Raw genomic sequence first — 27,348 nt, 5'->3', positions numbered from 1 at the left:
CCAGGCTTGAAACTATTCCAACATGACTTTCCTTGGGCTCTTCTCTTTGGTTGTTCTACAAAGTTTGGCTTTAGGGGCCACGTTCCCTGATGCAACCATTGCTGAGTTGTCAGTGAATATGTACAACCATCTTCGAGCCACTGGGGAAGATGAAAATATTCTTTTCTCTCCATTGAGTGTTACCCTTGCAATGGGAATGATGGAACTTGGGGCCCAAGGGTCTACACTGAAAGAAATCCGTCATGCAATGGGATATGACAGCCTGAAAAATGGTAAGCGGGCTTAGGTTTGATTTCTCAAGAGTTTGTCTTTAACTTTCAACTCAGTTCTGTTTTCTTGTGCCACAGGCAGCAGTATTTACACAAGGGAAGAAAGTGATCTCATTGAGGTGGTATGGCTAGGAGAAGCGTTAGGAAACCCAAGAAAGGTGTGAATTTCTGGCTCCATCCCTGGCTAAATTAATCTAAGGAAATTATATCTTTTATTATTATTGTTACTTAAATAAACCTCAGTGTGATAAACAAAAGCAAACCTGGTTCTTGCTCTGATAGAGTTTCCAGTCCAGAGAGAAAGACACATATTAACCCATTATCACGTAAATGAATTAAAAATTGCAACTGTGATGAGTACAATAATGAAAAACAATGTGATTTGCTAAGACTATCAGAAATTTTTGCTTAAAATCAACTGTATCTTCATTGTTTAAATAGCATCCAAGAATTTTTTTGAAATGTATTATTATGAAAATTATATGTACTGGAGAAAATTTCTAGCCAAAAGGCATTTTGTAATCACTTTGACATGATGTATGATTTCTATTTTAATGTTTCTAATATACATGTGAATTAACTCACTGAAAAGTTAAGAACTCAACAATTTCTAATGAATTTTTCTGGTTATAAGTTTAGAAAAAGTTCAGTGAAAGTAAAATTTAAAGGAATATTTTGATTTTTTGATTAGATAATTAAACTTAATTCTTATTCTTGATAATTATAAGACTAATTTACTGAAAGCAACTTAGGTACTTTGAAAGAAAACAAGCAAAAGAAAATCTTGATTTTATAAATTCTACTGATATATCAATTAAAACAAAAAATAATATCCGTTGATAATACTAAGCTGCAAAAAGTTAATTTGACCATCTAGCAATAGCACAAATGTGGACCCTCCTTACCATGTCAACATAGGGAACAAACCAGTGCTCTTTCTTCAAGCCCTCACCGTGTTGGGTGTTCCTCACTCTCCTTGATCTTTCACTGTCTTTGTTCCACTAATAAACTTATCCTTTGTCATTTTGCAGGTGAAGAATTTTCTTTCTTGAAGGATTTTTCTAACATGGCAACTGCTGAAGAGAGCCAGTATGTGATGAAAATTGCCAATTCCCTCTTTGTGCAAAATGAACTTCATATCAATGATGAGTTTCTGAAAATGATGAAAAAATACTTTAATGCAGAAGCAAATCGTGTGGACTTCAGTCAAAATGTAGCTGTGGCCAACTATATCAATAAGTGGGTGGAGAATAACACAAATAGTATGTCATTTGGTTCCTTTCTTTCCTTTTGACAGTTTAGCTTTAACTCTCCTTTACTGCTGAAATTGTCCTCTCATTCCTTTTGCATTTTGAATGATAGATAGCATTTAGTTGAGTATCTAATAATTATTTCATATAGATTACAGTCTTTTTAGAAGCTTTGTTTATGAATACATGTTTAAGAAAGAAGTTAAATCTTTTGGCGTGTATAGAATTTTGGCACTGATAAATTAATCTGAAATCTGTGCTCTCCGATTGATGGGTTTCCTCTGTATCGTAATCTTGACTATTGCATGGAATTTTGCTTGAGCTAACCATTTAATAATTTAGATGCTACCTAGAATGGCAATTGGTGGCTCTCTTAGCAATATAATTAAAATAGAATAAGAGACACTTAAAAATTAGAGTTTAAAGATGTTTGTTGGCTTTTAAACCATGGAACTTGATTAGTAATCAAAAAATTTGCATAGGATTCTTTAAAGCCCAAATAAATGGAGAGGATTTAGAAAGAGATGCATTTATTTTAAATTTTATTTCTAATTTATAGTTTTTAAAATGTATTTAAGCTGTCCAAATGTTTTATATTTTACCATTTTATTCTCCAATTTTACTGTCAAAATAATTGAAATTAGAATCTAAAAAATGACACAAAATTGAAAGATTACTACAGCTGTTCATTAAATTAATTTGTATTGTCAAAACTTGCAAAATAATGTTAATCTAATAAATTTTATTTTGGAACAACAACAAAAATCTTGATCACATATCCTATAATCCCAAAAATGCTGAAGCACCTTCTTATGCACCTAAAGGGGTACTATGATTAGTAAAACAAGAGAATACAGAGCAAATTTTGGTCCTATCTTTTTCAACTATGAGATTAAAATGCAGAATAAAAGAAACCTATGTTGGTTTTTTTTAATATCCAAAGAATAATAGTCCACCTGGAATAGATTTAATTTTTAAAAGCTGTTTGTTTCCAAACTCTTTTTAAACACTTTTAGCAGTCAACAAAGAGCCAAGGTCTTTCAAAACGGATTTAGAAAGGAACATTTCAAATGATGGAAAATAAGACATCATGAGTGTAATTGACTTTCATTCATCTGTTTTCCCCTAGTCAAAAGCAATTTTTATACTTGGTAGAAAGATATCTAATAGACACAGGAAAATTTCAACTGGATGACATTTTAATCATGTACATTGTTCAAGGATAAACTTAGAAACATTTATTGGGTGCTTGCTCTGTGTTAAGAGTTTTACATGCATCATTGCAACTGGAAAGTGGTGAAGCCTGAGATTCTTTTGTACATGATTCTGTAGTTTGTACAAGTGTAAGTTGCTCCTGGTGTTATTTTAGAGAGTGTGGGTGTTTTACATGCCCTTAATCTACAAATGTATGTGTGTATGTAACATTTTTCCTTTGAAAGTAAAATGCTTTTAATTTTTATTGTAAATTTAATAATGTATATAGTTTTTCTGGATCATTCTATCAGATGGTACACTTGATAATCTGTTGGTCCCCTTTCACCTTCCAATTTAATGTGAATTTTCATCTGTTCATTTTTTCATGATTAGGTCTGTTGAAAGATTTGGTATCCCCAAGGGATTTTGATGCTCTCACTCATCTGGCCCTCATCAATGCTGTCTATTTCAAAGGGAACTGGAAGTCACAGTTTAGACCCGAAAATACTAGAACCTTTTCCTTCACTAAAGATGATGAAAGTGAAGTCCAGATTCCAATGATGTATCAACAAGGAGAATTTTATTATGGTAACACATTTTGGCTTTTATTTCTTTCTTCTTGCAGTATATCAACAAATTTCTAAGAAGGAACATAAAATATTCATTACTCAAATTTCTTGTTGATCTAGTTTGGGCTATAATTCAATTTCCTTGGCTCCTGGATCTTGAGTGAATATTATATGCCTTGACAGTTTTCCAGTATGTTTATTTAATTTATAAAATTGACCACACCTTCAGAGTAGCTTTATTCACATGAAAATATCTGACCTTATTCAAGAACATTCTGAGTTACTCCAAAAGTCACTGGCTTTGGGGTAGTTTTTAGTGAACCATATATTCCACTCAGCTCTTGATTTGGACTCCTCACCACTTTTTGAATTACAAGCTTTCCTTTAAAATTTTGCTTTCAGACTTGTGTGTGTATGATCAGACATAATTACTCATTCATAAATTCATTTACTGAGAGCCTATAATTTGTGATAGAACTCAATATCCTTGGCATTATTTTCAAAGATGTTTTGTTGGACTTTTTAGAAATTTAGGGTGTTACTCCTTCCTATACACTACATCAAACTACGATAATTTGTTGTTGTAAGCAGAAATGTAATTGTAAGTATATGTTAGAACTAATAGTTTATTCTATTTAAAAGTACACTGTAAAATTAAAATATTATAATCACAGTTAATCAAATTAACAGTCAAAATAAGAAAGGAAAAATATGCATTTATTTCAAAACCAAAATCTTTAATGTGATGTCTAAGGGACCTATATCAGTTACAGGAAAAGTTTCGTAACACAAGCATTACCTTTTTTTTGAAAATGGGGAAAATTTTAAAGTAGTGGCAGGACCATTTGTTTTAAAGACTTCCTTATTTTTTTAAGAAAGCCTAGTCAATTTGGCTAAGTTCATAGAACACAAAGCCAATTACCTAATTTACCTAGTTACCTAATTTGGAGGTCTTAATCACCACAAATACACTAGGTAAGTATTGTAGAATGCAATAGATTTCCTTTTGGCTCTGCTGCCTTGGCCTCAAAACTTTTCACTGTGGTAATAATGGAGTACCAGGTGTTATGGGTCAACTTGTCCCTTCATAGAAATCAGGTGCATATTGGTAAATGTGACTTACATCCAACTTGGATCCAGGGCTGTATTTTTCCAGCCAGTACTTTTCATTGTTTTTATAGATATCCTTTAAATATATATTCATTTGAAGTATCTCATTTAAAAATAAAAAGTAAGTCTAGAGAACGTGTTATGACAAGTGTGAAATAATTCTGGGGATTCTAAAATAAAACAAATTTTGCAGGGCTGAGGATTTACTTCAATTTCAGGGCCTATTTTTAAATAAACCGTCTTTTTCTCAGATGCCTGAATTTCTTATATTCTATACATTATTTTGGAAGAAAATTATAACAAATTTATACCCTTTTATTTAAGCTTTGGGCTAGGCCTTTTATCACCCTTCTTTTGTTTTTTTAGGAGAATTTAGTGATGGCTCCAATGAAGCTGGTGGTATCTACCAAGTCCTAGAAATACCATATGAGGGAGATGAGATAAGTATGATGCTGGTATTGTCCAGACAGGAAGTTCCACTGGCCACTCTGGAGCCATTGGTCAAAGCACAGCTGATTGAAGAATGGGCAAACTCCGTGAAAAAGCAAAAAGTGGAAGTGTACCTGCCCAGGTGAGAGGCTGCTGTGTGACTCCCTCTGATAGCACAGAGGGAGGGATGTCAATGAAGGTCCTGACTCAGGAAAACTCTTGTCACTGCTTTTGAATTTTAAGTCTTGCGCTACTCTCCTCCTCCTCTCCTTCTCTCCTTCTTTTTTAAAAAGTATTCTTCCATGCTAATGCAGTCCTGTCCAGAGACACAGCCTCACTTTTTGTTTCATTCAGTACTGTGTACCAGGACCTAGTTTCAGATATCAGTCAATATTCTTAGCTTCATTTTAGAAGATTTTTTGTAGATTGTCTCTGAATATCATTTGCATTGACAGTCTTCTGTATTTCAACAATATTTAAAGTTGATTATAGCTGGAGAGAAAATAATCTTCAACATTATTGGAAGAATGCAAGCAAGTCACTGTGCTAGGTGCCAAGATGCAATCATAAATAAGCAGGAAGAAGCTTAAAATTCACCCTGTGGCTGAAAGAATAAAATCCATGTGGGTTCTTGATGTTCTGACTTCCATCCACTTCCTCAACCCTACCTCTGCCACTCACCACATGAAACATTTTGTAACATGTACTCCCCATGTGCTTGTGGTTATGCCACAGACATGCATTTTTCATGCCTCCAGGTCTCTGTGTATGTTTTTGCATTCACCTAAATGCCCTCCTCACATTTCTTTGCCAGATATTGTTAACTTAGCCTGCAGGGTACAGCTCTGGCGCCAGACCTCCTAGGAAGCCTTCCATGAACCACCTGATGGAGCACGTGACCCTCACTTTCAGCTCACTTGTGCACCTCCCCACTATGACAGTACATTTATGTTACCACCCCATAAGGAAATTACCTTCTTGGAGGTCTTGCTTTCCTTCTGTACCTTCTTCTAAGGTAGAGTCAGTTCTCTCCTCCATAACAGAGACACAATAAGTGCAAAACCAAACCGAACTGAAGGTGTTTATTCTGTCGCTCAGTACCTTAAAATTTAGTAGGGGAGTTAGGCCAGTAAACACAAACAACAAGTTTATAAACATAATGTGTAAATTCTAGGCTAGAAAAGAAGACGCAAATAAACAACAGATAGACACATATATGTGTGTATGTGGATATATACTTCTAACACTAATTCCGTATTAGGAAAATTATACAAATATGATTAATTAATATGAACATTGAAAGGTGATAAGATGTTAGTATTAAAACTGAATTACTAAAAACTCATTAACTCATTCATATTCATTCTAATTTTAGGAATTGTCATTTAAAAGTTACATCTTACATAAATTGTCATTTTTCCAAAAACTTAGCTGATGTTTAGTTATGTTAATGAAGGAGATCTATTTGGAACTGTAGACATTTGGCTAGAAGTCTATATACACATTATGTTAGTGTTATATATTCATAATATGGAACCATACATAATATATAGCCATACATTTCTTAGTCTACATGTAAAAATTAAGGTAGCCATAACCCAAATGGTTTACTTTTATTCTTTTTGGCTAAGATATTTAGCTTGCATAATTTTCCATGACAATACATTTATGTAGAAAGATTGTCTTTTCTCAGGGAGAGGTAGCTGATGAATGTCTGACAAATAAAGCGAAAGTCTTTTTGTATATGATAGTTGCCATCTACATACTTAATTTATAAACAATGTATCTTAACTCTAAAAGAACAATTTACTTTTAAGCATTAATAATTAAGTTTAAATAACTATCTAAATCAGATCTAAAATCTCGTCTAGTGACCTTTTATCATTGATTTTGTATTTTTTTTGCATTTTATAAGGAATTCCTTTTTGATAATATGAGAAATTGAGTACAGCATTAAAGCTTCCCTTATTAAAATTTCATGAATTAAGCTCAGCATCTCCAAATGCTTCAATTCTGTGAAGATGCAAAGTTATTTAGGAGTATTTTAACAGAATTCTAAATGAATGCTTAATAAGCAGCACATATTCTGATTAACTGGAAAATGTGGCCTCCAGGTCCTGTCCACTGAGAAGTTGAATGTGGCAGCAGAAGAAAATTAAATTTTCATTTCCTAAGAGATACTCTTCAATTATGAAATAGTTTAGCTTGCTTGCTCATATTAATGCCTGTTACTAAACTAGGCACAGTTAATTACCATGTATCCATTTCTCATAGTTCTATGAATGCTCCCTCTCCATGGCTAGTGCTTAGAGAGGGAGAGTAATAGCTAGATAAGAAAAATTGAGTTTCCCTTTTTAAGAGATTGACTCTTTTCAAATACTTATGTGTCGGTAGTAATCAGTGGATAAGTATCCACTCCCCTCATTTTACAGCATTAGGACCCAATAAGTGCTCAATGAGGGTAATGATTTATGTGACCCAATTTTAGCAAAGGGAAAGTTTTCTAATAGGTGTGTTCTAGGTTTACTCAAGTGTCTATCTTCAATGGTTTGTGTAGTTTTATTCATATGGAGATATTACTCTGAAGATGCAACTTTGCATTTCTGTAATTTGACCCCATTCTTGTCCTGCTTGACAGGTACTTTTACTTTCTATTATACTAGATTTTATACAAATAGCTTTAAAATGCTTCCTTAAGAGGTATAGGGTATTTTGGATAGGGAGAAAGGACAATTACCTTTGTATTTTTGTTATTTTCTCCCCGAACAATAAATCCCATGAATTTAAAATTGTATTTTTATCCAAAATACAAGAATCTGTTCAGGAGATGGTAAGATTGCTGTACCTGTGTGTTATCACCAAATCCAGTGAAATACCACAAGGTTTATGCACAGCCTTACATCTCTAAGATTTACGTGAGGTTGCCAGATGTTCTTCCAGCTTATCCATGGCAGCAAAAGTAGCTTGGCTAATATATAAAATATATATATTAAAAGCACTTTAGAATAATGCCTGGCAGAGAGTAAGCATCATATGATTATTTTTTATTTATTATTACTGTTATTGTTTAATTTTCAGTGTACGTTTTGAGTCCCAGTATTTATCTTATGTCAATGTATGGATAGCTTTCTATATAGTTTTCTGTAAGTAGGATTTTTTATTAAACTTGGTTCTAATGAGCATTACCCTGTTCATTGTATAGCCTTGATTTTCAATCTTTACTGATATAGCTTAGGTATAAAAAGATTTTTCTAAAATCAAAATCAAATTTCTTAATACTTGGAATGCAGATGTACCTGATGGTAGTACCTTGCCACTCTGACTTTTGTAGTCTCAGATTTGTCATTTGTGATCAGAGTGCTAGAAATCAAAGGATATAAAGTGATTCTCTATTTTGTAACCAGAAGCCATCCTATTATTTAAAAATGATTGTCTCCTAATAAAGCACTTCACTTTCATGTCGTAAAAGAAAACCAACACAGAAGCCATCTGATTTTGTTCTTTAATATGAGTGCTTTTTATTAGGTTTTTCTACCGAGGGTTTGATTCATTTAATTGCTTATAAATTTTATGAACCTCCTTATATGAAACATCTATTTGTCCTTTTCTAACACTCGCTCGGCCCAGCTGCTCAGTCCCCAATGCTTCCACCCTCTCCATCCCTCTTCACCTTATTCAGATAGAAAACTGCAAATGCGCAATTATGTTGTATGCCTTTATTAAAACAGGCGTGCCTTAGGTTTTAAAAAAGCAACGTTGTGGCTTTTTATTTTTAAATTCAGCAGGTGAAATGTAAAGTCTGCCTGTAGTTTCTTTTTTAAATATGCCATTGCAGGAATTAAAGTGATTAGTGGTGGGAGGGTTTGCAGTCAAAAAGAACTTAGTTCATACCCTCACTTCACTAGCTGTGTGATTAGGGCAAGTTGCTGAGCTTTTTTGAACTTCAGTTTGTTCTTCTGTGGAATAGAGATAACAACACTTACCTCAGGGGATCATATGAGATTATTGGAGGGATGATTAAATGAGATACTATACATAAAAGGATTTGCATAGTGCCTGGGACATAGTAGGCACTCAGTATATGGGAGATAGTAATAAATATTTATATTAGTATTAGCCTGTATTAAGAGGAAAGAGATAGTAAGTGGATAATAGCTATTTTTCAATAATTTGATATAGAAAAAAGGTAAGAAATGGATAAGTGGAAACCGTTTACATCCTGTCTTCAACTTTGAACAGTCACTGACAGCTGGATGTTATTTGCCTTCATCTTATGTATTTTGTCCTATGCCAGATACTACTAATATTAAAATGAAAGAGACACTAGATTTGACTAATTTACAGTTAAAGTAGCAGAGATTAATACAACTATTTAATCAAATTACTCCACCACTACTAAAATGCAAATATCCAGTGCCTTACCGTCTATAATAATGTGAATGTTATACATAACTGCAATATAATAAGTGCTATTATCGGGATCTGCCCTTTTCTTGCATTCCTCCTACATGCCAGCACCATCTAAGACTTTTAGAAAACTTATTAAATCCCTTCAACAATACTATGAAGTAAATATTATTATTGCCATTTTTCACATCCCAGAACTGAGGCTCAGAAATTAAGCAACTTGCCCCAGTTCAAACTGGCTGAATTACCATCTTCACCTGAACAGTCAGCCTCAGAACCGGGAAACAAACCAAGCTGCTCTTAAGAAGCAAAAAGAATCCCCTACTGCTGTCGTCCTTCACTCTCCTGTGTTAGGTGGATCGGGACATACACAGTACCGCCTGGATCCGCATCCCTGCTCTGCCACTTAGCTGTGTGACCTGGGTCAAGTTATTTCGTCTTTCTGCCCCTAGTTTCTTCTCTTATGAACTGGGGATAATAATAATACCTACCTCAAAGGGCAGTGGTGATATTTAAATTAATCTGTTTTCTTTATACTCTTGGAACAGTTCCTGGTCTACAGTAAGCTCCAGATAAGTGATCAAAAAGCAAATAATAATAATAAAGAACACACACAAAACACCTTAATCTAGCCATCGAATGTATTCTCCAAGACATTCCATATTTTCCTATTCATCTCCCTTTTCTACTTTCATAATCAATATCTGTTTTTTGTAGAAAACAAAATAAACAATTGTGAGTCCCAGTTCAAGTGTTGGATGTAGATAAAATTCAGTACTCAGTTTAATATGTTTGCCATACATGTACCCATCTATTGGTCATATTTTTCCATAAACACGGACCTGCTAAAACTATTTTCCTCTCATCATTTCTCTTGGTTTTGAGTCTTGTTGATAGTAATCACTCCCTTATCATTCTTTCTAAAACCAGACACCAGAAAGGATGCTAATTAACATGTAGTGACTATCACAGACACCTCTTTTAAGGACACAGCCCATTGCCTAAAAACTTATATTTATGGTCTGTATTGATCAGGAGGCAACATCTTGGGAAAAAAGGAAACATTTAGTTCTAACCAATCATTTGCACTTTGTATAAAAAAGTAATGAAAGCCTTTGCCTTAAAAAAAAATGCATTTGTTTGTTAGTGCAGCCATGTTTGGTCCATATCTTTCACTAGAAAGATGGGTGATGCAATTCATTTGTTTGGGATAAATTTCATATTAGGACAAAAAATAAAGATTTATTATTCTTTGTTTAAAAAATCTGTACTATAATTTTAAAAGTGCATAATTTTTAAGATGTAATATTTAACTCCCTTTCACTGATTAACACTTTTTCTGTGATGCTACCATGCAAACGGGCTTTTGTCCTAGAGATTAATATAACCATGAAGATATATATTTTATAATGTGATAACTTTTATATTTTCTTTCTCTGAGTTGTATGGAGTTGAAGTGTTATACAGAAAAACTTGGCTCTTATGTAACCATTTCCACATGCTGGGAAGTTGACCAGGATACTAAGAAGAGAATAAAATACATTGGATAAATATATGATATGTCATTATCAGCTTAAAAAATCAAAGTATTACCTACTAGTTCAAATGATTTTGTAAGCTTCTCATTTACAAGTTTTATGTAATCGACGGTAATGATTCTTGATCTCAAAACTCATTTATTCCACCATATATTACAGTTTTGTGTCCATAACGTACATTTTTCCTACTTAATAATTTAATACTATTCTGATATGTTATTCTCTTTGATGCTCCTTCTTTTTACAAGCGCAACCAAATACTACTTGCTGTTAAAAGCCAGTTTTAGTGTAATTTACCCTCTATAAAACAGACTTTTAAAATCAACATATCTAACATTTTATTCTTGTCCTGGGTAACAAGATGCTGTAACTAAATACTTTTCCCGCTCTGTGCTCTCTAGGTTCACAGTGGAACAGGAAATTGATTTAAAAGATGTTTTGAAGGCTCTTGGAATAACTGAAGTTTTCGTCAAAAATGCAAATTTGACAGCCTTGTCTGGTAGGAAATAAACACCAATTTAAAAAATGTTATTCCATAAAAGTTTTTTAAAATGATGATGTTGAATCCTTTATTTGCCATGGAGTTCTGAGGTAAAATATAGTTATATCACTTGCCAGATAAATATAACAAATGTATTTAACTTCTACAAGCAAAACTATAAGTACAATCATAACATTAAGTTTATGTTGTTCTGGTCCATGTCTTATCTTTGATAGTACAGTATATTCCCCTGAAGAATGTCTTATGCATCTTTGAATTCCCCATCTCATCTGACACAGTGCCTTGTAGAGTAGATCATCAATAAATGTGTTGATTGAATATCTCAATATGTCCAGTTATAATGTCATATAGGAAACAGAGAAGGACGAGAGGATAAATGAGTGCCTGCTGTGAGAACTAGACACTTTTTCAGAGGATACCTAGAGAGACGAGGTAAATATTATCCTAAGTGTCCAATAAGAAAAATTGGTTTTGAGGAAGTAGCTTTAAAATATACCTGGCATGTTGAGTGTTGAGTAATTTGTTTTAAATAACCCAAGAAAAGAAATACAGTTGAATTATTTGATTCAGATGCCCTAATTTGTTCAGGGTAAACATCATAACATATCAGTAACATTAAAGTACTTAGGACTTGTAAAACCTTTTGGAAATATTTTTTAGCAGCTAATCCCAAGACATTTATCATTGAAATAAAGTACCTGTGAGTTTAAGACAGCTTATATAATCATTATTTTCTATTATTTCTATAGAACACAAAAAATAAAACAATTCATTTTCTGATAAGATAAATACAAATATATATCAACATAAAAGAAACTCCATGTGTAAGGCCTCTTTCTATGCAATTATTGAACCCAGTACTCCAGCTAGCGAGAAGAGGTGATAGAAGTTTCCTTAGCAGGTCATGTGTCACAGGAGAGAATTTAGTTTCCCTCTCCCGATGTAGCAGCTTATGGAAAATCAAGCTGACTGAATAATAGCTTCTGAACCTGGAGTGTGAGGGCCCATGGGCTGAATTCAGAGAGGTGGATGCCTCCATTCCCGAAATTGCATAGAGCGATGTGAGTGTGTGTGTGTGTGTGTGCTTGCGTGTGCACTCTCATGCACAGGAGAAAGAGAGAGAGAGAGACGGGGTGGAATAGCAGGTTCATAGATTTCAGGAGGTTCTCAAGGAGTCTATAATCAAAAGAGGCCTTGCTCTCTCGGATTTAGGAGTGGGCAGGCTGTTTTCTAAGCAGCACTCAGCTTCTAGCAATGAGATGATACTAATGTATTTGCTACCACGACCTCTATCCCTCATTTAGAGAGCTTACATCCAAAAACACTAATAGAGCTTTTCTAAACATCTACTGTATAAATGTTCCTGTCCACGCAAGAGAAATGAATTTCCCCGAGTGAGGGTTTTCTTGGCTCGCATCCAAGCTCCTAGGGCTCTGAACTCTTCAGTGGGATTGTCAAGAAGGTAGGACTGGTGGAGATTCAAAAGGTAATGGGGACCTTTGTACTTGAGTCAGAAATATATTCGTGGTCCATGCATAAGGTAATTTAAAGTTCTTATACTCCTTTCCTTAGGAATTGAGCGAATCTCTCTCCCACACTGGCCAAATTCCAACTGGATAATTACATTCTGCTTTCTTACCATGGCTCTATTTTCAGTTTGATTTGCGATTCCCCCCTGTCTCACCCAAACATCTAGGCAGTTATGTCACACACACAGTGTTGGCTGCTTTTTAGTCCTGCGGGAGCAGCACTGCAGTGGCAAATCAATTATTGTGGTCAGTGTAGCTTCAAATTTTTGACATATCTGGAAGGTTTATAAGGTAATATTTAATTGCCTTTACTATGTACAGAGACAATAGAGCATAAATATACATAATGAATGCAGATGGTTTGAATACTTGAAATAACACTAGGTTCTTTCGGAGTTCACATAGTCTATATGCGAAATCTCAGTGCATTTGATCAAACCTCCATCAGAAGCAAATCCTCAGCATCCTGCTCACAGCTGCATTCGCAGTGTCTGGCACAGGGCTGACACGTAGTTGGCATACAATAGATGTCACTAAAGAATAAAACAAGAGAGGGAAGGTAGAGAAGAGGTTTCCTCAAGGTCACCTTATATATTACATTTCTTGAAACATTTAACTTCTTAAAACATCAGTAAGAAATCCAGGCTTGGCCATCCTCAAACAGCACCCAACTCAAGTCTTTGGGATAAATTGATAAAGGATCTAAGGCCAAAAGAAAGAGATTAGAAAGATCTAACTTCTCAAGCTTTCAGTGATTGATTCTTAAATTCCTAGTGTTGCCAGTCTTGGTGGCCCCAGCATGCCAGCCACCCCAGCAAATACATCCTTCATTCTCTCTCTCTCTCACACACAAAGCATACACATTAATATATGAATCATTTATTCCAAAACTATCTAGCGACAAGAGTATGAAACTTGCCTCCCTGCTTCCTCTAAATTTCATAGCATTTATTCCCTGCGTCATTTATTTGGGCACCATATGCTCTGCCTTGTGTGGTTGGGATCCTTTTCTCATGTCTAGATTTTTGCCTGTCCAAATACGTGGAAACCTTGATGATTGAAGTGTCCGTAACACTTAGTAACTCCCACAAGTACCCAGGAAAATTATTAGCATGCATTTGGTTATTACGTCCTACTTTAATGAGACGTTCATGATGTTTAAGATATGCAACATTAATTATATTCGGTATCGTATCTGTTCCTTTTATTTAACAACTCTTTGTGAGGCAGATAGTGTGAGCAAAGTACTGTCATAAAAACGAAGAAATGATTAAGATATCATACCTGCTCTAACGAAGCGTACAAACTTGTAGAGAGAAAGACATAAACAGCTGGATTTAATAAAAGGAAGAGTGATAGAAATGTTTGATTGGAGCAGTGGTTCTCAACGAGGACAATTTTGCCCTCCAGGGGACATTTGGCAACAGCTGGAGACCTTTTTGACTGTCCCAACTGGGGAATGCCACTGGCATCTAGTGGGTAGAGGTCAGGATGCTCCTACATCCCTGTGAGCTACACTGCACAGGACAGCCCCCCTGCAACAAAGAATTATCCAGTCCAGAATGTCAACAGTGATGAGTTGAGAAACCCTATACTAGAGAAAGCATCATGGAAGCAGAGAGGGGAAAAATGTCAATGGGCAGATTGGGAGCATATTGGGTCAAAAGATGGAGGAGAAGATAGGTACGTATTTAAGCTTTTAAATGCATAGAATGTTTTGAATAACATCTTTGAAAATGATAGCAGCAGTTGCCTCTGGAATATGGGACAGAGGCTCTTAGATAAGAGAGGAGTTTGTGTTTCATATACCACTGTGTACTGTTTGGAATTTTACCTTCTGTATGTATTACTTCTCCAATTAAAATTCTTACTTAAAAACTGGGAGAAACTTTCAGGGCTGGCCTGGTAGTGTAGTGGCTAAAGTTCACGTGTTCTGCTTTGGCAGCCTGGGGTTCGCAGGTTTGGATCCCAGGTGTGGACCTACACACTGCCTATCAAGCCATGCTGTGGTGGCGTCCCACATACAAAAAATAGAGGAAGGTTGGCACAGATGTCAGCTCAGGGACAATCTTCCTCAAGAAAAAAAAAAGGGGAAGATTGAAAACAGATGTTAGTTCAGGGCCAATCTTCTTCACAGAAAAAATAAACTGGGAAAAACTGCTAAAAATAACATTATTAGAATTCACAAATTCAAAAGCTCCCAGAAATAATTCAGTACTATTGCGGCACTCCTGCTTTATTAAATTATGTAATCAAATTTTTATCTTTCTTCAAAACTGGCAAATATGATTTAACAGTGTACAAAAAACTCTGCTTCATGTTCTCTCGCTTCTAGAAAAACTGAGTGCATTGAGAGTCCTTTGCTAAGATCTCTTGAATCCACTCTTTCGTTGTCTATTCCATGGCATCCACCTTCATTTCAGACTCTCATTACTGCTGTCCTAGACTATTTCAACAGCCTCCTAAGCGGTTTCCAATATCTCTTCCATCGAATCTGTCTTATCTACCACTGCCAAGATTAATTGCCTTAAAACTCACTCTCGGTCATTCCAGTTCCTGTTCAAAGCCCCCTGCAGTCTGCTGTGCACCATCTACTGCTCGGCAGGGCATTGAGACCTCAGCTCCGTCCAGCCTTAACTCTTCCTGATTCTTCACACACAGCTTGTGCTCCAGCCAAACTGAACACTCGCTCTGCATCTCACATCCCCCCAGCTCCCCATCTTTGTGAAATCTCTCCCACCCAAAATACCTCTTGACTGAGCCTCAGCTCAGATATCCCCAACTTCATCAAGCCACCAACCAGATTACACCAACCAGAAGTGATCACTCCTCCTCAAATTATACAATATTCTGTACTTTTCCTTATGCCACACATCACGTTTGATCTCATATTGTCATTATTTATGCATTGGGTATCCCCTGCCAGGATTTAAACCTCCCAAAGATTGATCCTTATGTGTATTTAGGAAGCACCCAGAATTGTGCTGTCTGCTTAGTACTCACCAGATGAAGGAATGAATAAGATGAGATGCTCTGTGTTTATCATGATTATTTTTCATCCCGATTTGATGTCCATTGCTTTTGATGCTAAATTCCATTAACATAAACTCTTACGATAAACATGGAATCTAGAGAGTGCTGAGAATCATTCTCTTCTCAGGCTCGCTTTAAAATGCTCATCTAGCTGCAATGAGGATCCTGTTATAGAGTAAGGCTATTTTTGTAATGGAAATGAATGACCGTCCCCATTCGGATTAATAGATAATCCTCTTGGAAAGTGGAAGGGGAAGGAGAAAGAGAGTACTAAATCCTTCAGCACAAAGTCTGAGCTTTAATAAAGGAGCCAATAAAATAAAGGAATTAAGACGATACAGCAAAAGCCATATTCAGGTCAGACTCAAGTGCTTAGATTTCCGCTGGACTGACTCTTACATCCTGCTCTTGTTTGTTCTCTTTCTCCTTGCACCTGTAAGCCAAAGGGCTGTATTTCTCTTGCAGAGCCTTAATTCCAGTTCTCCGCCTTCGTTCTTGCCTGGACTATTCTAACAGCTAGCAAATTTGATCTTCCTGCCCCTAGCTGGTTGTTCATCCGATTCACCTTTTGCAGTTGCTGCCACAGGTATCTTCTAAAATCAAAGCAGCCATGCCCCCGTTATCTCTGGACAAAGCTCAGGCTCTCTAGAATCCTGGTCCAGGTTCTTAAAATCAGGCACATCCCCTGCCACTCTCCACCTCCTTGAAGCCCAGGCTCCAATTGGACCTTCAGGTCATCGCCGCTGCTTCTCTCACTTTGCAAATAAAATCCTCTGCTTGGAATGCCCTTGCCCCCTTTTCTGACTTTCACTCTTCTGTTTATTCTTCAAGAACCAGCCCTGATGTCACTGCCTCTGAGCAGCTTCCCCTGATATCTCTCCCTTCCTCAAATTTAGCATCAAAAGCAATGGACGTCAAACTGAGATGAAAAATAACCATAGTAAACATGAGAGTCCTCATCTGGACTCTCATAGTGCACAGTGCTGTCTCACCTTATCTTTCCCTTAGATTGTGTGTTCACATACCTGTCTCTGAGCATGGAGCTCCGGAGAAGCAGAGACTGTGTCATAGCCGTCTGTCTGTCCTCAGAGCCAAGCATGGTGTGGGGAATGGGATGGATGCTGGGTGGGTGTATGCCTTGAGGAAATGGTGCTGGGCCCCACCTCGATTCAAGCATGGGGGCTTCTCTCAGACCTCTGGCCCTCCTCGCCGGCCATGCTTCCGCCACACAGGCCTTCTTTTGGGTCCTTGAACACACCTGGCTTCCTGCCTCTGCACTAGCTTTTCCCTCCACCCAAAACTCTACCTTCAGGTCTTCCGTGGCTGGCTCCTTGGTGTTCTTTAGGTCTCAGCTCAAGTTGACCTTCTCAGACATGCCTTTCCTAATGCCCTGTGCCAAGCAGCTCCTCCTCTCCTCTGCTCGTGTCACCCACCAACACGTCACCTTATCTTATGTCTTAGTTACACTTACCACACCCTGAAATTGTCGTCATGTATTGATTTCCTTTTTTATTGTCCTTGTTATTTAATGTCTACTTTCTCCCTCTTAGGAAGGAACTGTTCAGTTCACCACAGTATACCCAGTGCATCAGCAATGTCTGGCACATAGGAAGTGCTTAGTACATGAATGAATGAATGAATGAATGAATGAATGAATATTTCCTGATCTATAACAAAATCTATCCAGAAAAACAAATAAACAAACACTATTCCTACCTTGAAGGCATTCAGATTCAAAAAACCTTTCTAAAGTTCATAGGTGGGGCTGAAGCTGAAAATATTTTAGCAACTAACATACAGAGATGCTTCTGGTATTCTAGAGGCCTGTTATGGAACTCTCTTCATTTAGTTATTTTAAACATGTCTTTGGTGACGCAGAAATCTATTTAAATTGGCTGTGTTTAGGAACAGTGCCACAAAGGAAGTAATAGCATCTACTTGCGTGAAGGCCATCCTGCCAGCACTGTGTTAATCACAGATACTTAGAGCCTTTGGTGCTCTGCACAATAGCTCGTATGAACAGGTTCCTTCATAAATATTTGCTCAGTGACTGAATGAATGCCTTAGTATTTTTCCCTGCTTTCTTCAGAAGAGCTTGAATTCTTGCCCAGCTCTTCTCTGGGGACCCTAGGGTTTGTTGGCCCTGTTCCCATCCTATCCATTGTGAAAAGCCTGGCTTCACGCTGCCCGGAGGAAAGTAGGACCAGTCATTTGGCAGCAATGTCTGCTGTAGCCAGAAGGAGAAGGGTAGTTGGCGCCAGAGTATAGATTTTTTTTTTTTTTTTGTAGCTCTGTTTGCCTTTGATTTATTTATTTTCTTTTTCAGAAATTAGTTAACTTTTCTCTAGCCAGTAAGAGGAGCTCATCAGTGTAAATTTCCTTAATTCCCCTCACACTCTGATTCATCAGCTATCCTAATGCGTACTTGGTGCCTGGCTGTGTGCAAGGAATTGCGTGAAAGAGATGAATAGGACAGGCAAGATCCAGGCCCTCGAGGAGTAAGTGTATGGCCTAGCAGGAAAGATGGCCTTGATTGCCACATAGATACACAGGGATGAGCAATGTTGGAGGGCAAGTGTAGGAAGCTATGAACTTGCCTGCATTCCTGCATGACCTGCTCTCCTTCTCAGTTTTGGTGTCCGCAGACACGTTCTTGCTTAAACCACTCTCAGCTTTCATTTTATTTTAAGGTGACTGCTTGAAGTTTGTCCCAAGAGAAAAAAGTTTCATTTTCTTTTTTCCCCTCGGTATCTGTGATGCAATTTCTTATTTGTTACATTTTCTCCTACTTGTATATCCAAAGGGATGGTGTTTTTCTGAATGTTCACTATCCTGAGGTCTTGTTCACATCTGCACACATTCACTCTCCATCGTGTAGCAGTTAACCACCCCTGGGAGTCGGAACACTGGATTCGATCTTTATTTTGCTATCTTTGAAATATAAGTGATGACACTGGTCTGTCTTATTCCACTCCCTTTGCTTTTCTGCTTGATTAGATTTTTAAGTTTTTTAGTGTGTGTGGTCTTCTGTATTCTTTCCCTCTCTCATGCTATTCTCCATCAATTTTCCTAGAGCATCTACTCTGGATTAGTGTCACATGTTTTATTTATTACAAGAATAAACTTTATAGCCATAATTGTGAACAGAATTGTGGTCATGGTGTCCATAGATTAACAGTACCCAAAGTCTTGCAATATGAAGCAGCTATCCCTTTTCATTCAAAAATTACTGAATTCCTGTTTATTCTGGGTTAAATACTGGAAAATTACACATTACCAGGAAACTCCCTCTACTTAGGTGAGTTCATTCATTAGGCCTACTAAATGCCAGAAGCCAGGGATGCTAAGGGGAAGGACACAATCCTTGCCTTAAGGAAGTTCACAGTCCAGGAAGGGAGATATCTCAATGCAAGTATGATATATTATAAAGGCTTTAATAGATGCAGATCCTGAATTCAATGAGAAAGAATGGTCAGTTCTATTTTAGTGAGGGGTAGGAATCAAAGGAGAGCAGAAAAGGCCTGATAGGGCTCAAAGCTGAGCCTGAAAAGTAGATTAGGTGTCTGACTGTCCAAGGGTTAAGGGAGTTTCTGGGGAAGCAGAGACACAGAAGTGATAAAGTGTGGTATGTTCAGGCTATTGCAGTTCAAATAATCTGGAGCACAGTGTATGGAGTGAAGGATGCTCAATGATTGAAGCGGAGGCAGCCTCATGGAGGTCCTCATATTGCATCCTGAGCAGCTATGCAGGTATCTGATATACTGAAGGCAAGGCGGGAAGCCGAGCAAGCAGGAAAGAGGGTGAAGGATTTTAAGTAGGGTGTTGGCATAAATTGATTTGTATTTGATCAGATCATCCCACAGGAAGCGTTTCTGTGAACTGGAGGCCATTAGAGCAGCTGTCATCTGCTGTGTCATAACACATTGTGACATCCCTTGAAACTCATTTTAAAAGATAATTTGCATATGTTGCTGGGTTTAATTTCCTGGTTTTAAAAGGACTTTTACGTCCATGTTAATAGCTGAGTTTGGTCTATGATTTTCTTTTCTTAGATTGCTCTTGTTCAGTTTTAATAGCAAGGTAAGACTACCTGTCGATGACTTAGATTGATTTTATTCTCTTTCTAGAGTCTAGGACGGTTGTGTAGCAGAAAATTCTGTCTGTTCCTTGAAGGTTTGGTTAAACTCACTTAGAAAACCATCGAGGCTCAGAGTCTTTAATTTTGAGGATGGGGAAAGTTTTTGTCTACTAATTCTACTACTTTAATGGATACTGGATTATTCCAGTATTCTATCTTTTCCTTGATATAATTTTATAATTTATGCATTTTTGTAAAATTGTCCAGTTAATAGCAACCTTGTTCATATTCAAAGTTGCCTGCATAAAGAAGAGCAAGAATCTTTTGGGGGAGATAGAAATATTCTGTATCTTATTTGTAGAGGGGGATAGACAGATTACACATCCCTCAAAATTTACCAGATTGTGTATTGTAAACCAACACAGTTCATAGTAAATAAATTATACCTCGTAAAGTTGATTAACATTTATCTGCAGAAAATTATACATGGTGTTTTTTTGTGATCTTTAAAAATTCTCTGCTGTATCTTTAGATATTTTCTCCCTTTTTTGTCTTTAATATTGTTTATTTGGGTAATCTCTCTTTCTTCTTCATGAATCTTGTTAAAAGTTTGTCCATTTCCTTATCTTTTAAATAATGAGCTCTCTGGGAAGAACCCTCAGCATCCTTGCTTTCTTGATTGTTCTGCCACAGGGCTGTGCAGTGTCACCCCACATACACCCCGCCGTTTTGTGTGGGTAAGTGAGAGCATCTGAGAGGTTAGGTGACCAGAGGAGGGGACACCGGGGGCAGAAGTCAGAGTTGACAGGATGAGATTTCTTCTTTGAAGGTGCCGGCAGATCAGCCTCAGGGGCTGTGGAGGCAGTTTCCTCTGTGTGAATTGATGTGGCCGAAATATCATTTGGTGTCTTTGAGAACTCCCCTCAGAGAATGTGAAGAGGGCTTAGCTGCCAATGTGGACACTCACCACCCTTTAGGAACTAGGTTCTGTCACTTTTGTATTCAGGGTCATATATTGGCTCTTGATTCATGACCCTTGCCGAACTGGCAGACTGATGAAAATGGACAGCAGAATCTGAAAATAATATAGTTTCCGTTAACTACTAAAATAGTTCATATATTTTACTATCTTGGAATTCATATATTTGTTTTGCCAACTAAATATATTTGACTAGTTACTTAATGCAATTTTAATTTTTCTTTTTATTTGTTAAAAAAAGTAGTTTTCTGGATCTGAGGGAGCTAATTATACATAATTGTTTAATGTAAAAACTTTATTGCTTTTGATTTTTCTTCTAGTCATCAAGTGCATTCTAGAAGAAAATATAATATCTGAAATGGACTATTTTATAATGCAGTGCTTATATCTTAATACTAAATATGAGCTGAGGAAGTAATATCCCTATTAAAAGTATATTCAGAGATGCTACTCAGTTGTCTAGGGGCTTATTCAAAATAATCAGGTGCCGTGCGACAGCTGTACCGAAAGTGTCGTCGAATATCATTCTGTATCCGTATAAGATAGTTCTGTGTTTTTGAAAACTTGAGAGGAAAACTTACCTTGCGGGTAGGACTTGGTTACTTACAGTCTTACTAAATAGCCTGATGGGAAATCAGTTGTGTTTTTACTGGACAGTGCAGGGCATCAGCAACAATTATTTATCTTAAATTTGAATTAGACCTCCTGGAATTGAAAAAGAAAAAAAGGTGCAAACTTGAGTAATCCTTTATCTTGCTTCTTTGTGCTATTTTTCTTTTTTGTGTGTTTGAGGTGTGTTTTGTTTTAATCTTGGGGAAAATTTAGAAACCCAAGACTGAAAGCTATTGTATAGTTTGCCAAAACTGCCATAACAAAGTTCCACACACTGAGTGAATTAAACAACAGGCGTTTATTTTCTCAGTTCTGGAGGCTGGAAGTCCAAGAGCAAGATGCCTTCATGGTTATTTCTTCCGAGGCCTCTCTCTCTGCCTTATAGATGGTCATCTTCTCCCTTTGTCTTCCTGTGTTGTATTAGTCAGGGTTCTCCAGATAAACTGAACCACTGAGAGAGAGATTGAGAGATTTATTTTAAGGAATTGGCTTGCACATTTATGGAGACTTTGGAAATCTAGAATCTGCTGGGTAGGTGCAGGCTGGAGACTCAGGGAAGAGTCCAAAGGCAGTCTCCTGGCGGGATTCCTTCTCTCTCGGAGGTCAGTCTTTGTTCTATTAAGGCCTTCAGCTGATTGGCTGAGGCCCACTCACACCATGAGGGTGATCTGCCTTACTCGAAGTCCATAAATCTCAATGTTAATCTCATCCAAAGATCATCTTTGCAGAAATATCCAGAATGATGTTTGATCAAATATCTCGGCACCATGGCCCAGCCAAATTGACACATAAAATTAACCATCATGTGTGGTCTTCCCTCCATACCTGTTTGTGTGCAAATTTCCTCTTATAAGGACACCAAGCATAATGGATCAGGGCCAAATACAGTCACATTCTGAGGTCTTGGGGGTTAAGACTTGAACATATGACATTTGAGAGAACACAGTTCAGCCCATAGCACACATTAATTTAAAAGTAAGCAGAAATAGAAAGACAATTCAAAGGGAAACAGTCCTCCTGTACTGAAAATGTGTGATTTCTTCTGACCTTAGGATAAACCATGTTTGTGAATCCTCAGAAAAACCAGTTAACCAGAATGAGAAGTAACTTTTTTATATATATTCACATTTATACAACCTAGAAGTCAATTTTGTTTTTCTTTGCCAAGGATATTTATATTATCACGGTAATTAGAGATTAGATTTCTAAAAATTTCTTACTCTAGTTATATCTGAATTTCTACTTGTTTTCATTTTGTGTTTTTGAATTTCAAATTAGAGCACAACATGTAAGATGTTTTTGTCTTGAGTTATGAACTAATTTGAAGTTGCTATTAAAAACAGAGCCATGTTTCTGCTTTTTTTTCTGACAATATAAGAAATAAACAATGGGAAAATTATCAATAAAAATGAAAAGCAAAATTAACAAGAGAATATAAAATAAGAGAATCAGAAAGCACATCTTCAACAGTTCTCTCAAATCATAAATGTAATCTTACAATGTGTTCTCTTCCTTTGATATCAGTATCTTATGTCACTTATATTTCTCAAATCTGTTTAAAGGGTAAAATGCTTCCGTATCTCTAATACTGAAAAAATGCTTCTGTTATCTCTTTTTTGCAGATAACAAAGAGATTTTCCTTTCCAAAGCAATTCACAAGTCCTTCATAGAGGTTAATGAAGAAGGCTCAGAAGCTGCTGCCACCTCAGGTGCCAAGTTATTGTTTTCTAGAATATTCTAACCTTTTCTAGATTTGTATTTTTGAAGCAATCTTGGGTGAGGGGTGAGGGTCATTTTTAGAACCAAGCCAAAAAGACTGCCTCTGCTCTAACTTAGAAGTCAAGCTAATCCTGAACCAGCTAGAATTTTCTAGATAGGACATGAAGTATCTGCTCGCTCCAGTGCACCTATGCAGAGTAACTCCCATCTCTAATGAGAGGCAGGAGGACGTTGACAGCTCTGTGGAATAGATTTTCCTGCTGTGCTGCCTGTTTAAATATTTTAAATATTTCCCTGCTGCCCGTTTAAACATTTTTCTTCCTACCTAATTAATTGTCTAAGTTAGTTCTTAATTTTGTCAGTGAAAAGTTTTGATTTTTTAAAAGCACATACATAAACAAGAGTATATGATAGCAGGTAATAAACAATTTGGCTACATAATAATATTAATAAAATAAAAATTTTAAATAAATAATTTTAAAATTTTGACTTAAATCACGTGTCCAAAGCAAAATGGTAAATGTCCTTGATTATTTTGAACTTTCTGACTTCCCTCCTTAAGTGAGAATAATTTTCCCATTGCCTTTTTTTCCATTGATTTGTTCCCATGTCATGTTCAACAGCTATCATCAAATTTTAGTTGGATTTTTTCGCTCCTCTGGTAAAATGTAACATATCATATTTGCACACATTATTTTTAACTTATGCAAACATTTGTCCATTAAAAACATATCAACAGTTAAAACTGTTTTCAGGAGGAAATAGAAAACGCAGTGGTCTCAGGCATCGAGGAAGCTTAAAATCTTACTTAATTTAATCTTGACCTTTTCCTGACAATGAATCACCCTGCAGCAAGTATGAAACCATGATCCCTTAATGAGAATCTCAGTTTCCCAGCAGTGGGAAACACCATTGCAGCTCTCACTGCTGTGTCTGCCCTTTATTCACTGCTGTTCTGACCACTTACTAGGAGCCTGGTGACTTGCTATGTAAAAATCCTCATTTCAGACAAGAGAAATAATGATTTGAGAATATAAAGAAACTCTCTTAGTTTTTCATATGGGATTTTTTTCTCCTCCCCCTTCACTTAACTCAAAGGTCGTTTTACTAAAGCCATAAGTATTGATCTGAGACTGGGAATAAAAATTTTGTAACAGGCAGAATAAATTGTCCTGTTCCCTTTGTTGGGGTGGAGGGAGGAAGCTGTGTGTTTGTGTGTGTGTGTGTGTGAGTGTGTGTGTGCGCGCGCATGCTTGTTTTTCTAAAGATCAAGTAGAAATGTTAACACCTTTAGGATTTTTCTCTCTTTAAGTCTTTAAAATCTCGTTTCCTGTAAACCGTTGCCTTTGCGTTAAGCATAGATGCTTTGGAGAAATTGCTCATTAGTCCCTGAACATTCACAGACATGTAATTACTTTCTCTCTGCACTGTAGGAATGATTGCAATTAGTAGGATGGCTGTGCTGTATCCTCAAGTTATTGTGGACCATCCATTTTTCTTTCTTATCAGGAACAGGAGAATAGGTAAGTCTGTTATGAGAACAGAATCTTTTATTTAATAGGCCAAAAAGCAACAATTTTTTAAAGTTGAGAACGTTTGTTTCCACATTATTTATCAGATAATTTCTAATGTTCGATTGATTTTTAAATGAAAATAATTTATTTGTATCTTCATTTTTAGAACATTGCTAATTGTAAGCAAGAAGGAAAATAAATATCCTGTTCTTTTGTTCACCTCCTCTTTTGTTCACTTCCAACCCAATGTAGGTACAATCCTGTTCATGGGACGAGTCATGCATCCTGAAACAATGAACACAAGTGGACATGATTTTGAGGAACTTTAAGTCATTTCATTTGAACAACAAGGAAAATAGTAACTAAGCACATTATGTTTGAAACTGGTATATATTTAAGATTTGTGTTTTACAGTATATCTTAAGATAGTATTTAAAATAGCTCCAGATAAAAACAATGTACGTTAATTATAAGCCAACTTGTCAAGGAATGTTATCAGTATTTATTGAGGTAATAGTCTTGTCACGTCGTTGTGTTTGTTGTGCTGGTATTTAAAATAAAAATACATATGGAACATGTAAACACCTCTGTTTTTCATTTTAGAAGTTGTAGTATAAGATATCTCCAGGTAAAATTTGGAAACAGTGATGTTTCTAAGCATCTCAAATCTTTCATAATCATGCAGAATCAAAACACCAAAGTGAATTAGCATTATACACATATATAACAAGCAACAGCAAGCGAGAAGAAGACAAATCTCAAGTGAGGTGAAGAATTTTGTGTATTCCGCAAAAATTATAATTGTTATTTCTCTAAAAATGACGAACAGTGTAGAAAAAAGAATACAGACTGAACATCTTATGTATGGCTCCATGACAAAACTTGTTAGAAAGAAGATAGGGCTATGCAAACCCATAGATTATAGCTATAATAAATTGTTTACTGTGTCTTTAAAAATCCACTTGTCTTCATAAACTTGATGTAGATTGCAAGCCTGGAATATCACCATGTTTTGCTGCTGCAAGTAAAATCCAGACTACAGCAAAGTTCCCAAAAGTCCCAAAATAAGCCATATGAGCAAATTAATAATGAAAATATACCCTTTGGTATGTCACCAGAGAATTAACTAGAAAAACCACACTAATACAGATATTGGAAACTGGCAGATCACGGACTGAATGCTGCCCACAGAGGTGTTCTTGTTTGTTCTGTGTGGGGGGTTTTACATTTTGAACTCGAATGTGTGTAATTGGGGTATCACCTTCCTTGTTTCTCCCGTTGGATGCCCGATGACTTCTGGATGCATTTGCATTTGAAACCTCTGGAGAATACTTTGCAGAATAAGTACTTTGCAGAATACATTATTCTTATTTTCTAGCACAAGAAGTAGTCAATTCCAATGGGGGCAGGGTCAACTTTTTAAGGTCTCCAGTAAATTACCTTGCTATCCTTTGGCTGAAATAATGGTATTCCTTTTGGAGGGGGGAGGAAAAAAGGAAGAATGATTTCATTATGTTTCATGGATGTAATCAGGCCCATTTAAGGCCAAACTTTTGATTCTACATTTAACAGTTTCAGAAAAAGTTTGAAATGTTTCAAAATTTAACGAAAACAGTTTGCATGACTGTGACTTCTGACTGTCTTATTTATGTGTTAGGTATTTTGCTATGGTTTGGAACTGTTAACAAGAATTGATATTATCATTAACTTTAGTTCTGTTCAAAGGAGTAGTGGTTTGGGGAAACCAGGCCAGATCCTAGACCTACTGCATTCTAAACTTTGAGGAAAAACTTGAAAATCTGCACTTTTTAATAAGTTCCCTTGGTGATTTTGTTACACACTAATCTTGATTATTGCTGAAATAAAGAATACATGTGGAATACTTGTATACTCCTTGTTTAGATATGGTTAATTTATAGAAAATTAGATCAATCAACAAAGTATCCTAAATCAGTGCTTCTCAAACTTTCTGTGTAATGTAATCACCTGGGGATCTTATTGAAACTGCAGATTCCCATTTAGTAGGTCTGGGTGGGACCTGAGATTCTGCATCTCTACCAGTCTCCAAGGTGATGCCATTGCTGTTGGTCCATGGACTCAGGTTGATAGCAAAACTCTACTTAACATAAGGTTTGCATGTTTGATATTTTTATGCATGGAAACAGAAAAACTGTATAATTCATACAACTTGGAGAGACTTGGGAGATGGAGTGGTAGTCTACATTAAAAATGCAATGCACTGGGCCAGCCCCGTATCCTAGTGGATTAAGTTCAGCACACTCCACTTCGGTGGCCCAGGTTTGGTTCTTCATCATGGACCTACACCACTTGTCGGTGGCCATGTTGTGGCAGCGACCCACATACAAAACAGAGGAAGACTGGCACAGTTGTTAGTTCAGGGCAAATCTTCCTCAGCAAAAAAATAAATAAATAAAATAAAATAAAATGCAAATAGATTTTTTTAAAAATGCAATGCACTTATACAGAAAGAGAAAAAAATCATTTTACTTTAAAGCTTTTGTTTTGATTACGTACTATGAAAAAATGCGGACTTCCTCTACATATTAGAACACTTGAAATATATTCTTTAAAAATATAGAGACATTTATAGGCATG

At 36.4% G+C, this 27,348-nt stretch overlaps 1 protein-coding gene across 1 annotated transcript in view; it reads left to right on the top strand.

The window, feature by feature from the left end:
- The window catches only part of SERPINI1 (serpin family I member 1), a 79,194-nt gene extending 52,145 nt beyond the window's left edge, over window positions 1–27,049 (top strand). Inside the window, exons 2-9 of the mRNA XM_046657894.1 lie at window positions 5–272; window positions 1,301–1,531; window positions 3,107–3,301; window positions 4,759–4,963; window positions 11,168–11,265; window positions 23,122–23,208; window positions 24,652–24,741; window positions 24,985–27,049. Of these exons, the coding sequence (XP_046513850.1) occupies window positions 23–272; window positions 1,301–1,531; window positions 3,107–3,301; window positions 4,759–4,963; window positions 11,168–11,265; window positions 23,122–23,208; window positions 24,652–24,741; window positions 24,985–25,061 (1,233 nt within the window). The 5' untranslated portion in view covers window positions 5–22 and the 3' untranslated portion in view covers window positions 25,062–27,049. The remainder of the gene's footprint in view (window positions 1–4; window positions 273–1,300; window positions 1,532–3,106; window positions 3,302–4,758; window positions 4,964–11,167; window positions 11,266–23,121; window positions 23,209–24,651; window positions 24,742–24,984) is intronic.
- The last annotated feature ends 299 nt before the right edge of the window (window positions 27,050–27,348 follow it).

This window comes from Equus quagga, chromosome 4 (assembly GCF_021613505.1).
Source record: "Equus quagga isolate Etosha38 chromosome 4, UCLA_HA_Equagga_1.0, whole genome shotgun sequence".
NCBI classification, from domain to species: domain Eukaryota; kingdom Metazoa; phylum Chordata; class Mammalia; order Perissodactyla; family Equidae; genus Equus; species Equus quagga.
Note: the sequence above shows the minus strand (reverse complement) of the source record. Positions and strands in the feature narration are given on the sequence as shown.